The sequence below is a fragment of the Clupea harengus genome, chromosome 10 (genome assembly GCF_900700415.2).
Source record: "Clupea harengus chromosome 10, Ch_v2.0.2, whole genome shotgun sequence".
NCBI classification, from domain to species: domain Eukaryota; kingdom Metazoa; phylum Chordata; class Actinopteri; order Clupeiformes; family Clupeidae; genus Clupea; species Clupea harengus.
This window is the reverse complement of record NC_045161.1, coordinates 26,832,597-26,846,586: the sequence shown is the minus strand read 5'-3', so window position 1 is coordinate 26,846,586 and position 13,990 is coordinate 26,832,597. Positions and strand designations below refer to the sequence as shown.

The following is a 13,990-nucleotide window of genomic DNA, read 5'->3' as shown; positions in this document are numbered from 1 at the left end:
AAACAGGGTCAGTATGTGAAGTGTGTGTGTGTGTGTGTGTGTGTGTGTTTTTGTATGCGTGTGTGTGTGTGTGTGTGTTTGTGCACACATGCATACGAGTGTTGCTCACATCTGAACATATTAAGGCCCCAGGTAGACAGAAGCCAGTGAGGCCTCCATCTCATGAGCACCATGAGCATCTAGTTGAAACACCACCATCTCTCACGCCCCTCTGGAGTGAGCTGAACTGACATTGTGACCAGTAAATACGGTGCAGATGCAAGTGCAGGTGGGTTTGTGGAAGTCCAGAGTGAGAAGTAATATCAGTTTATCAGACGGCTGCATGGGCCGGGTCTGGGCTGCCGTGTCCACCTTTGGGTAGGAACGTGGTTCTGATCTGGACAGACTGGGACGGGTGTGTGTGTGTGTGTGGGGATGAGGTGTTGTCTGTGTCTGGATGATTACACTGCAGAGGACACACTGTGGTCAGCCTGTCTAGGCCTATGTGTATGCCTATGTGTATACAAACCCGTCCACAAACATACACTCCCTACATAGATATTCATGCACACACACACACACACACACACACACACACACACACACACACACACACACCAAACCAAGGTCAGGCTGTCTGGATCTGTGTAGGTGTCTCTCCGTCTATCTCACACACACGCTGGCTGTACCACTAACACATAAGAGACGGATGGATGCTTTCAGACGCTAGCTGCCGGGATTCTTTCTGAGTCATGAATCCCATCTTCCCAAGCTGACAGAGAAGTCACTCAGAGGCCAGACAAACTCAAAAGGAGCCTGGGAAACACAAACACACACACACACACACACACACACACACACACACACACAAACCCCTACATGTGCACACACAAACACAAATCCCAACATGTGCACACATACACACACCAACATGTGCACACAAACACACACCTACATGTGCACACAAACACGGCCACAGTTGGTGTAACAAAAAGGACTCAATACCTCACACACAGTGCACATCCTCTTTAAACTATGCTACGGAATCCATTGTAAGGACATCTGGAGCATAGTGACTCTTTTTGGCCAAGGAGGTGCACAGGAGTGAACTCAATCAGCTGCGTTTGGGCCTCCTGGTCCTGCGCTGTGATTGGCGGAGGAAGATCACACCACCTCTCTCGCAGCCGAGCTTCCGTGAGACATGAAGGAGACTGTGGTCCTTACAGGATGTGCTTTTGCATTCCTGTGGTTATTAGCTACACTGGGCCGGCGGGCTAGCCTCGCCTCTCAACTCCTCTCCTCTCCTCCTTCTGCTCACTTAGCCAGAGTCAGCTCGTGTTGGCTTCAGAGCCAACACCATCTACATAATTACAGGATGCAATGGGTGGGAGACAGGCGCCCCTGGTTGTGCTCCTCTTCACCTGGGAAAATCACCATGCAGTCAAAATGCAACGTGGACCCTTCCACACTACTGGCCTTTATAAAGACACAATATCAAAATGTCAACAAATCAAACCATTCGAATATTTAGCGTCTTCCAAATGACTAGTTACGTACTTGTTTCCACTGTCCTTGAAGAGGTCATTAGTTAACAATGCAAAGCATTAATTAACCATGCTTGACATCACAGTGAAGATTATCATGCACTGTTATGGGAAACATTTTTCTGTTGCCGTTTGCACCTAATGACTTTTTTCCTCTTAAAGACAGGTGAGGCATTCCGTGAGAACCTCGGAGCTGTCAAAACATGAGGTTAGCGCGTCAGAGACGCGTGCACGCTTCAGCTCACAGCACCGCAGAGTTCCCCTCAGGCTGCCAGCGTGTCGTGCCTTAACAGTTCCCACCGCGCCAACGCACAGGACCTGGACTCAGCACGCAGGCTTGCAGACAGCAGCAGCCCACAGACAGCACCAGCACACAGACAGCACCAGCCCACAGACAGCACCAGTCCACAGACAGCACCAGTCCACAGACAGCACCAGCCCACAGAGGGCCACAGACAGCACCAGCCCACAGACAGCACCAGTCCACAGAGGGCCACAGACAGCACCAGCCCACAGAGGGCCACAGACAGCACCAGTCCACAGAGGGCCACAGACAGCACCAGCCCACAGAGGGCCACAGACAGCACCAGCCCACAGAGGGCCACAGACAGCACCAGCCCACAGACAGCACCAGTCCACAGAGGGCCACAGACAGCACCAGCCCACAGAGGGCCACAGACAGCACCAGCCCACAGAGGGCCACAGACAGCACCAGCCCACAGACAGCACCAGTCCACAGAGGGCCACAGACAGCACCAGCCCACAGAGGGCCACAGACAGCACCAGCCCACAGAGGGCCACAGACAGCACCAGCCCACAGACAGCACCAGTCCACAGAGAGCCACAGACAGCACCAGCCCACAGAGGGCCACAGACAGCACCAGCCCACAGACAGCACCAGTCCACAGAGGGCCACAGACAGCACCAGCCCACAGAGGGCCACAGACAGCACCAGCCCACAGAGGGCCACAGACAGCACCAGCCCACAGACAGCACCAGCCCACAGAGGGCCACAGACAGCACCAGCCCACAGAGGGCCACAGACAGCACCAGCCCACAGAGGGCCACAGACAGCACCAGCCCAAAGACAGCAAGAGAACCCACAGAGGGACACAGGGACACAGGGAGGAACACCAGGGCCTCAATCTACTGGAGCCACAAGCAAGCAAGTTTGAAACCCACCCGCCGCCATTTCCCCATCTCAACGATTTCCTGTCTCTTCACTGTCCTATCAGAATAAAGGCAAAGAGCCCTAAAATAAAAAAAGAAGAAATACACATACATCTATGGCTCCAGAACCCTCAGGGAACCACAGGTAGACAGGACACGCCAGTACACAGGAGCCCTCAGTACACAAGATTACAGATACCCATTTCACCATGTGCGCTGTGGATCTCTGAACAGCAGAGAAGATATAACCAATCACAAGACCACTGTTCAAGACCCTACCCTGACTTCCAGTGCGGTTCTTGGGAGAGCCCAGAGAGACCTCGATGCAGAGGATCGCAGAAGACATTCACAACAAACAAGGCTTCGGTTATATGTATTATTTTCCAATTCCACGTCTCATCCAATAAGGTGCAGGCCCAGGGCTTCAGGCACGCACAGTTTACCTACTTTAATTCCAAAACAATAAGACGACTCCAGGCAAATCAAATGACATTTAATGAATGTCATTTTAATGAGCATAAAAGGACAGGTACCATTTGAGAAAGGTATGGGCGACGTCCCTATCGTTAAACAAACATTCTAGTGTTGTGGACCAAATTGAAATGGCACCAGCCAGAGCCCTGTTCATTAGCGACAATGGAGTTGCACCTGTTTAAGGCACACTCCGGTTGATGCCATTGACAGAAAAAATGTTCAATGCCTTCGTAACAATAATACAATATGTGGAGAAAAAAAAAAGAAAAGAATGCAAGACTTACAATACCATCCGTGAACATATGCCCTGTGTAGAGTCCAAACATATGGCTTTAGAAGGCTGAAGAATGAGAGGGCTTTTGAAAGGGGACCAGGCAGGAGAAGAATAGGCTCCCTTCATATCACCCTGAGTGGGCCTTGCTACCGCCTGGGCTGGCTAGTCACAAGGATGAAAGGCACGGAGTCCTTTGTTTCATCAGCCTTTCTCCCCGTAGTGCGCTCAGCTCCCTTTGTGGGGTTAAGGCTGGATTTAAGAGGGCAGGGACAGCGAGGCTACTAGTGTGCAGAGTTTGGATTGGGGCTTGCATTGTGACTGGGCGCTGCAAAGGAAAATAGCAACTCTGAGTTGTACACTTGCTTTCTGGTTCGGGGCTTTTGTGCTCCCCCCCCCCCCACCTCTCCCTCTCCCGCTACTGTCTGGGGTGAAGGAGGGACTATGCACTGCGATGTGTCCTAGCATGTAGGCCATCCGCAGGTGGAGTGGAAAGGCTAGTTGGTCAGGATCTGGTAAAGGGAGAGGATGAAGCTCTAAGCAGGGGTCAATCAAAAGTAGCCATTTCAAGGAGCCATACAAAGGTTTTACAAGAATTTTGAGGGGAAGGTTTTGACTCTGTCCATTCTCGTCTGTCGTGCTTTGTGAGAAGTCTTGTCCTTTGTTAGTTTTCTGACTGGTTTTGCTCACCTCATCTTTAATGTCCTCTTGCTGCTGGGAGGTGAAGATCTCCATCGCTCCCATTAGTCTCATCATCAGCTCATCCACTGTTGTGTTGCCTTCAACAAACAAGCAAACAAACACTTTAACTTATTCATCTCAACACATTTCTGCTGATAAGAAATTAGTGCCAGCTGTCACCTCTCACTTTTTTTTTTTAATTGTCAGTTTTGTCATGACTTATTGGGCATGAATGCAGACGTCTGTATTCTAAACTTCCCAAAATCAGCATGACACGCCCCAGCGTGTGCACTAGTGTTTGGTGTGTGCACTAGTGTGTGGTGTGTCTGCACTAGTGTGTCGTGTGTCTGCACTAGTGTGTGGTGTGTGTGTGCACTAGTGTGTGGTGTGTGTGTGTGCACTGGTGTGTGGTGAGAGTACTAGTGTGTGGTGTGTGCACTAGTGTGTGGTGTGTGCACTAGTGTGTGGTGTGTCTGCTCTAGTGTGTGGTGTGTGTGTGCACTGGTGTGTGTGTGTGCACTGGTGTTCGGTGTGTGCACTGGTGTTCGGTGTGTGCACTAGTGTGTGGGGTGTGTGCACTAGTGTGTGGTGTGTGTGTGCACTAGTGTGTGGTGTGTGCACTAGTGTGTGGTGTGTGCACTAGTGTGTGGTGTGTGTGTGCACTGGTGTTCGGTGTGTGCACTGGTGTTCGGTGTGTGCACTAGTGTGTGGGGTGTGCGCACTGGTGTTTGGTGTACACATGGTGCTTTGATGAGCGGTTACCTTGAATGACGTGTAATACTTCGTTGGACGTCCGCTTGCCCATGACGATGAGTAACAGGGGGAACTGGTCAGTTTTGTATGTCCGAATGGTCTGAGCTACCACACTGCCAAAGTGCCGTGTGCACATAGTGAGTAGTCTGGGATAAAAGAATGAGAAAGAGAGGAGAGCACGAATGAAAGAAAAACAGAGAAAAGAAAGAAAGAAAGACAGACAGAGAGAAAAGAGAAGAGAAGTTGAGTGTGGTTATTTTGAGACGTACAGCTGCTACAGGAGGCAGCCACAGGCCCAGGTGCATTAAGGGACTTTAAAACCAATTCTGCGTCTGATTCTGGCAGACGCATCCGCCCGCCCGCCCGCCCGCCCGCCCGCCCGCCTCCTCCCAACCATCAGCTCAGCAGCCACACCTGATTAGAATTCCTCTCCAGACGTGATGAATTTGATAGGGCAGCCGAGGATTTCTTATTCCATTACAAAGACAGAACTTTTTAAATTAACATTTCAAGGCAAGGAAAAGGGTAGCAGCCAGAGCCTCCCAGCTCACTGTAAATGTCATAATATTAATGACTGGCTATAGACTGAATGCAAATATAGATTAGGTTCCCCCACCTCTGCTTTTAATAAGGTGTGCTTTAATAACCAGCCGCTGGAATAAAGGAACCATGGACCAGAGAGGCGCGTGCGGGTCAAGGAGAACAGTGGAGAATGATGGTGTGTGTGTGTGTCTCTAGAGTAAGGAGAGTTACTCATCAGTAATCATGAATTTCAGAAGACGGAAAAGAGGGAAACGGCAGCCTGCGGTATCCTGGAGGCATAATATAAACTAATCAAAAGCAAAGTAAGGTGTGAAATGAATTAGACTATAACTTGCATAGACGGACATTTTATTTAAATGTATTCCTCTCAAGACAGCTTTTTGAGAAAGATAAAGGTCTGTCTGTGTTTTCACAATACTAACAGATCTCTACACTTACACCAGTGATGTCTGACTCCTGGCATACCTAACGTGTGCTTCAGATCCAGCACCCTTTACATGACCTGTTCTTTACCTGAAGAGTAAAAAATACTATATCACCACGTGCTAGAAACCCCACCCCCAATTATGTCCATTGATAAGACCTTATGACCATTGTGAATGACATTGATTAAGCTGCATTTTCTCCGGGAAATCTGAACAAATGAAGTGTTGACAAAAGAACGTCATAAACTGTCAATCTGCTGCTTATTAAACCCAATTAAGCACTGACTGGTACCTGTCCCATTAGGTTGCATTTATTTACACTCTCAACAAGCTCTTAAAAACAACCTTCATGTAGGCTAATTTGCTCCTCTTATCAGATCACGAGCCCACACCCATGCCTTCTCCTGCTGCCGTCAGTGCAATCACACCGTGAACAGTGAAACACAGCCAAAAAGAAACTCCCGTCCATCACTCCCTGGATGAGCCCCAGAAGTAGAAGGGCAGAAGGTGACTCTGGTGCCCAGATGAAGTGAAGCGTGCTTGGGAACACACCTCTGCCGTTACCCGGCTGGCTGACTGACCACCACCACCATCCCCCGGCTGTTGTGTTTAAACACAACCCTCACTAACGTCTCCCTCCCTTCACAAACTCCCCCGAGTCCGAGGGACCTATGTAGGGCTTAGCAAAAAGACCAGCTGGACGTACTGAGAGAGTACAGTGTAATTTTAACCAGTCGTACAGGGCGAGAGAACAATTACCGGCAGGGCCTGGAGAGAAACCCTACCCTACTCTAGCCCTGTTAAACATGGACGTTTAGATAAACCCCCACCAGCTGAGCAGCCTTGCGAATCAGCTTAACACACCAGGCCAGCTCCTGTTTCAACAAGACAACAAACACAAAGCCAGGGAACTAACCAAATAACGACGGGGAACGAGACAAAACTAGCTTTGGGACTGGCGTGGATTAGCAGTGGTGAGTCCTTTGGAAGAGGTGTACAATATAACTATTACTTCAATGGGAGAGAGAGCAGTCCACATTTCTGTGAAGAATGTTCTTGGTGACTGTTGTTGTTTTTTTTCTTCTTCTCTCCCCCCCCCCCCCCCCCCCCCCCTTCTTGTACGGCCAACCTTCCCATCCTAACACCTGCTCTCTGAGCATCTCCTTCGGATGAGTGGCTTTCTGGTTATGAGAGTGACAAGTTCACAAAGGTCTCCGATTCCATTGCGAGACATTAGAATGTTAATGTTGCTCCGCGCTGTCGGCTCCGATCAGACTCACGGCTGTCGAGGTGTGGCTCCAGGTGAGACATTTCAGCGCTACCTGAGAATGATCGCGCTCTACGTCACTCATCAGGTGAGCCTTTCCTCAGCCGCTCAACCAGAAGCAACAAGGACAGAAAAAACAATACATAGACTCTTTCGCACTGACATGCCCAAGTTAAAAAAAAAACGGTCAAAGGAGGAGTCACGCTCACATTTCCAAATGCTCATTTCTCGCTTGAGAGGGTGCTCAAACACTGTGGTTTCCTTTTTAATAAGCTCTGTATTAACTGGGAGCTTTTCCAAAGTTAACTTTATTTATTTTTTCATAATCAACTTCAAAGAGATCAAATATTTCAGCACTGTGCTAAGTGCTCTGCCAAGTATATTGATCGGTGGTTGAGTGAGAACGGCTCGACTGTAGTGTGGGAAAGCAGTGTGACATTACCGAGGAATGCATGGCCTCCACCTCTAACAATGTAACGTATGCTAACAAGTGTCACTGTGGTATTTTACAAGCATTTCCCAAAGGTGACAATTATCTTGGCACAGAGTCCTGAGATTAGAGATTTTTATGCATAATTAATCACAGAGCTGAAAAGGCCTGGGAATTCCTGGGCCGTCCACCGGGCTGCGGGCTCAAAGAGCCGAGGCCACAGGAGTCAGAGTGCTGCTTAAGGGCCACTATGACTAACGCCAATCAGCGGCCCGTCCTGCTCAACCTGGGAGCGTGAGAAATGTGTGCAGGAGACATGGGGTGCGTGCGTGTGTTTGTGTGTGTGTGTGTGTGAGAGAGAGAGGGTGTGTGTGTGTGTGTGAGTGAGATAGAGAGAGGGTGTGTGTGTTTTTGTGTGTGTGTTTTTGTGTGTGTGTGTGTGTGTGTGTGTGCGACAGTGAGAGAGAAAGAGTGTGAGTGGGGAGATTGGAGTGAGAAGATTGGGGTGGGGTGGGGAGGGGGTGTGTAGCAGTGGCCGCTATGAAAGGCTCCAGATGTTGCCTGCCTTTAATCTGCAATAAAAGGCTCAGTTGGGGCAAGAAGCTAAAAGGAGAAAGGGAGCGGAATGAACTGCAGGAATATCCAGCCCCCAAAAGGAAATCAAATAGGAGCAGGGTCAGTGTCTGGGCCTGCCCCCCACCCCTTCCTTCCTTCCTTCCCTCCAGTTCTCCCGCTCTGGTCCTTCTTAAACGTCTCCTTCCAGGGGGTGGGCTATTGAGGTGTAGCCTAGTGGAAGAGGGGGAAAAGCTGTGGCCTGCCCCCAGAACAAGGCCTGCTGCTGGGCCCAAATCAGGCCCCTGCCTGACCCCTGGACCCCGGGCTCTAACACCGGCTCACTCACACACACACACACACACACACACACACACACGCACACACACCCGAGGTTCCCGAGCAGAGGAGGGCACGCTGAACCAAGGCCCGCACAAACAAGATCAAGCCTAGGTCATGGGACCTGGAGGTCGGTGGCTCCCAACCTGTTAGCAGCTACCCAGCGAGAGCAATTAGAGAGCAGAGCTGGAGGAATCTCACCGAAGACTGAAGACTGTGAGATATATAACGAGAGAGAGAGAGAGACAGAGAGAGAGAGGGAGAGAGAGATAGATAGAGAGAAGAGGGGGAAGTAGGTAGACAGAATGAGAGAAAAGAATGAAAGGGGGGGGAGGAGAAAGTGTGAAGGGGAGAAAGAGAGAGGGAGAGAGAGAGAAAGAAAAGCCTGTCCCACTATGCTGAAATGAAGAGATTCTGGCGGGCAGCCCCTTGGTGTAAACTAGCAGGCTCTCACAGAGGCATTATTGGGGCAGATTAGAGCAGATTGTGCAGTCAGGGCCTCACAGAGCAAACACAACTGCTTTTGTCAGCCGCAAAATAAGGCACTGAAGAGCCGGGGGGGGTTGGAGTGGGGGGGTTAGTTTGGGGGACAGGCAGAACAGAATGAAATTCCCCCTATTAAGATATTATGCATTTCAAGAGCGAGGGGGGTGGGGTAGCTTTCTCAGTTACTAGTGAGGTGTGGGCATAGTTACTAGAGAGGTGGGCATAGTTACTAGAGAGGTGGGCATAGTTACTAGAGAGGTGTGGGCATAGTTACTAGGGGTGGGAATCTCTTGGCACCTCACGATTCGATTCGATTCCGATTCAGAGGTCAACGATTCGATTCTAAACCGATTCTCGATTCTAAACCGATTATCAATTCTAAACCGATAAAACGATTATCGATGCATCTCAATTTTTTAAACATTTGAGTTTGCTACTCAGAGTCTGCAATAATCGATGCCGCTTGCATTTCAACACAAAATTAATGTGTAAAAAAAAAAAAAAAAAAAAAAAAATTATAATTTTTTTTTTATTATTATTATTAAAAAATCGATTATGAACTTTTCTGAATCGAGACAGAATCGTTCTAGAGAGAATCGAAAAATCGATTTTTCCCCCCACCCCTAATAGTTACTACAGAGGTGATCATAGTTACTAGAGAGGTGGGCATAGTTACTAGAGAGAGGTGGGCATAGTTACTAGAGAGGTGGGCATAGTTACTAGAGAGAGGTGGGCATAGTTACTACAGAGGTGGGCATAGTTACTAGAGAGGTGGGCATAGTTACTAGAGAGGTGATCATAGTTACTAGAGAGGTGGGCATAGTTACTAGAGAGGTGGGCATAGTTACTAGAGAGGTGATCATAGTTACTACAGAGGTGGGCATAGTTACTAGAGAGGTGGGCATAGTTACTAGAGAGGTGATCATAGTTACTAGAGAGGTGGGCATAGTTACTAGAGAGAGGTGGGCATAGTTACTAGAGGGGAGGTTACTAGAGAGGTAGAGCGGAGAGGGCTTACCTGGCTTTGTTGGCCTCTTTAGTGACATCCCAGGCCCACGTGATGAAATTCTGGCTCAGGTACGAGACTATGGACTCTGCACACATCATCTGGGAGCAGAAGACATTACTGAGGACACTCTCGTCATGGTGGAGATAGATGGCCAGCAGTTTCCTCTGTAAGGAGAGATGAACCCGTACATTAAACTCTTTATTCCTGTGCTTTATTATTATATATTATATCACAGCAGAAAACATTGAAAACCATTGAAAAATGAGTCATTTGGCCTTTATCAACAGCTGGCCAGTGTGCTGTGTGGGATGTCTGTCAGATTTCAGTCCAGACAGGGAATTATGATGAGCAGAATTCTGGCTGACCACAGACACATGTGGAAGATGGAGAGAGAGAGAGAGAAAGCATGAGAGGGAACGACAGAGTTAGATGGGAAACAGACTGAGAGATGAACAGCGAAAGTAAGAGAGAGGAGTGAGAGATGAACAGCGAGAGTGAGAGAGATGAACAGATTGAGAGAGATGAACAGAGAGAGTGAGAGAGATGAACAGATTGAGAGAGATGAACAGAGAGAGTGAGAGATGAACAGATTGAGAGATGAACAGAGAGAGTGAGAGAGATGAACAGATTGAGAGAGATGAACAGAGAGAGTGAGAGAGATGAACAGATTGAGAGAGATGAACAGAGAGAGTGAGAGCGATAAACAGATTGAGAGATGAACAGCGAGAGTGAGAGAGATGAACAGAGAGAGTGAGAGAGATGAACAGATTGAGAGATGAACAGAGAGAGTGAGAGAGATGAACAGATTGAGAGATGAACAGAGAGAGTGAGAGATAAACAGATTGAGAGAGATGAACAGAGAGAGTGAGAGAGATGAACAGATTGAGAGATGAACAGAGAGAGTGAGAGAGATGAACAGATTGAGAGAGATGAACAGAGAGAGTGAGAGAGATGAACAGATTGAGAGAGATGAACAGAGAGAGTGAGAGCGATAAACAGATTGAGAGATGAACAGCGAGAGTGAGAGAGATGAACAGAGAGAGTGAGAGAGATGAACAGATTGAGAGATGAACAGAGAGAGTGAGAGAGATAAACAGATTGAGAGAGATGAACAGAGAGAGTGAGAGCGATAAACAGATTGAGAGAGATAAACAGATTGAGAGAGATGAACAGAGAGAGTGAGAGAGATGAACAGCGAAAGTAAGAGAGTAAAAGCGAAGGCCAGGGAGAGGAGTGAGTGAGTGAGCGAGCGAGAGACCCCCTGCAGAGGCCGAGGGCAGGGCCGGCATCAGAGCAAATAACCCCACCAAATCAAGAGAACAGGGGAGGCAAACAAAACTTTCTCGGCCACAGCCAACGGCACAACAAAACCCAACAAATCACTCTATTTATTCTGCATCAAATGCCAGCGGCCTTCCTTCCCCTCCTCAGGTTGGCGGCATGGGGGCGGACAATATTGACGCAGCTCTAAATCCACACTTATCTGCGGCCGGCGTATGAAGGCGCCGCCTCGCCAGGGAAACTGACAAACTAATTAAAAAACAAACACAACCCCAGGTTTGTTGGAGGAAATAAAGCTTGTTAAATTGCACGATGCGCTCACTGAAATTTTGCCTTTTTTCGCTCGCTTGCTCACTCGCTCAATCTCTCTCTCTTTCTTTCTTTCTGTCTCGCTCCCTCTGCCAACCCTTCCTCCCCGTCCCTTCATTCCTCAACCGCGTGCCGCAGCGAATTCTCAGGATTTCTGAAAAGGAGTTAAAAAAAAAAAAAAAAAAAGCAAAAGCGAGTGCCCAAACATAAAGAAAACAAGGGAAAGTGAGGAGAAAGTTTAAAAAGAAAGTACCACAGAAAAAAAAGAGGTTTGCACTGCTATATTGTGGTGTGTGTAAGAGGCGCTGGGGGGGGGGTAGAGAGAGAGAGAGAGTGAGAGAGAGAGAGAGAGAGAACACTGCTGTGTTTGCTCAGCGATTAGTGCTTTAGAATAAGCCCGGCGGTTCCTAGTGAGCCTCGGCCCGGCCCTCATTCACAGAACCGACTCGGCGTCCTGAAAAGATTAAACACTCACGCTGTGAAGACAAGCACATGCAGCCCGGAGAGGAGAGAGGATTTTAAAGAGGAGAGAAAGACCCACAACACACACACACACACACACACACACACACACACACACACACAGTCGCCTTGTTTACAGCCAACTAAAACACATCCATTCTTCATATGGAAAGTGTGTGCCGAGCGAACATTACGGCTTTCAGCGAAGCAGCGAGCCTCCTGCAATCACGTGACAATGGATGGGAGAAAAGGAAGAAGAAGAAAGAGAGAGACTGAAAGAAAGAAAAAAGATGGCCAAAGCTAACTCTCTCTAATAACATCTCAGCAACACGTCCCTCTTGTGTCCCTAAGCCCTTTCTCTCTCTGCCCATCCCTCCCTCCCTCCGTCCCTCCGTCCCTCCCCCCGTCATCCTGGTGTCCTCCCCCTTCTCTCACCGCTCCTCATGGCTCTGCCTGGACAGGGACAGAGAGTGAGTCGTCACTCCCGGCCAAATTAGCAGTTTGCTTTGAGGGGGGACGAAACTGACCCAAAAGGCCCCATCTCAGTCGTGGAGGGGGACAGGACGGAGGAGGAGGCTGACACACCTGTCACCGCTGTGCGCCCGGAGAAGGAGGAGGGAGAGGGGGGGAGGAAGAGGGAGGAGATGGGAACTGGGAAGACCGAGGAAAGCCGATCCGCTCTGTGAGCTACAAACTGCAGCCTTTCACACAGTGCCCAGGAAAGTGCTCACTTCTCAGGCGGACGGACGCTGTCACTCTGTGGACAGGCCTGTGAATGAGGCTCTCCCACACCCTCAGTGTGTTCTCTCCCAAGCATCCGCTTTGCTTTTTTTCTTCTTCTTCATTTCTTTGTGCTGTGGGCTGCAACTTATGATTAGGTGAAATGCGAGTGGCGATTCTCACGTACAGGTGGCTGAGCTAAATGGCAGCACAGTAAAAAAGAGGGCGGGAAAAGTAAGAGAGAGAGAAAGAGAGGGAGGGAAAGGAAAGAGAGAGAGAGAGAGGGAGGGAGGGAGATGAGACCTGTGGAAAAGCGCCTTGAGGCCCAATCCCAGTGAGCCTGGCTCAGGCACGGCTTTCAGACGGAGCTCTCAAATTACATACCTCCCCAACTCAGCAAATACTGAGAAATAAACACCCACAATGCACATTTATTTTTGTTTCCCCGGCATGTTTTCATAGGTAATAGAAAAACGACCGGACCTGTAGACACACACCTGTCATACCAGTCTATTAGCCCATGTGTCGTTTATGTTTGACAAGCGTCTGTTTAATTGCAAAAACGAGCACGAGTTTGCAGAGAGGACATTTTTAATTACAGTGACTGTAGTGGAGAGAAAGAGAGAGGAGAGAGAGAGGCACGGTGAAAGTGATCTCCCCATTGCAGTCCTGTAGAAAAGCAAACACGTGGAAATGAAGTCTTCATATTACTCCCTTGCCTGACCCCCCCCACCCCCTGCACGCACCCCCCCCCACCCACCCCCCCCCCCCCCCCCCCCCCAAATCAGTGCAGGGAATACACACACGTATCAACGCTTTAACAGATGGCACTTCACTAAGTAAAATAAATCCCCCACAATAGATTGTTGTGAAGGAGAAATGTGAGTAGAAGGGGAAGCTTGGGTTGGAGGCGTTAAATAAAGTTGGTTAGATTAGGTGGGTGAATGACATGATGAAAGTGAACCATTTTGTGCGGAAACAATAAATAAAATGAAAAAACATATATACACACACACACACACACAACATAATAATGTGCACTTAAGTAACAGCAAAATAAAGATGTAAGGCTACAAAAAAAAAATCAAACTAAACACTGTGATTAATTGATCAACCTTTCCTTCAATTCAATTGAATTGAATCAGAAATAACCTAGCTAAGAAAATAAAAAACCTGCTTGCAATGGGGTGTGCTTGTGCATCTTATCAATGCTTCATGCATTCATGCCACTGCCATTAAAGTCTTTCCCTTACAGTACAGAAGCAAATGATCGGTATTGATCAGTATGAGCCGCA

At 48.6% G+C, this 13,990-nt stretch overlaps 1 protein-coding gene across 1 annotated transcript in view; it reads right to left on the bottom strand.

Annotated features, from left to right (window-relative positions):
- The window catches only part of faf1 (Fas (TNFRSF6) associated factor 1), a 76,878-nt gene that overhangs the window by 17,693 nt on the left and 45,195 nt on the right, over nucleotides 1–13,990 (bottom strand). Inside the window, exons 13-15 of the mRNA XM_012821839.3 lie at nucleotides 9,933–10,087; nucleotides 4,882–5,018; nucleotides 4,129–4,217 (exon numbers count right to left, since the gene is read on the bottom strand). Coding sequence (XP_012677293.1) covers nucleotides 4,129–4,217; nucleotides 4,882–5,018; nucleotides 9,933–10,087 — 381 coding nt within the window. The remainder of the gene's footprint in view (nucleotides 1–4,128; nucleotides 4,218–4,881; nucleotides 5,019–9,932; nucleotides 10,088–13,990) is intronic.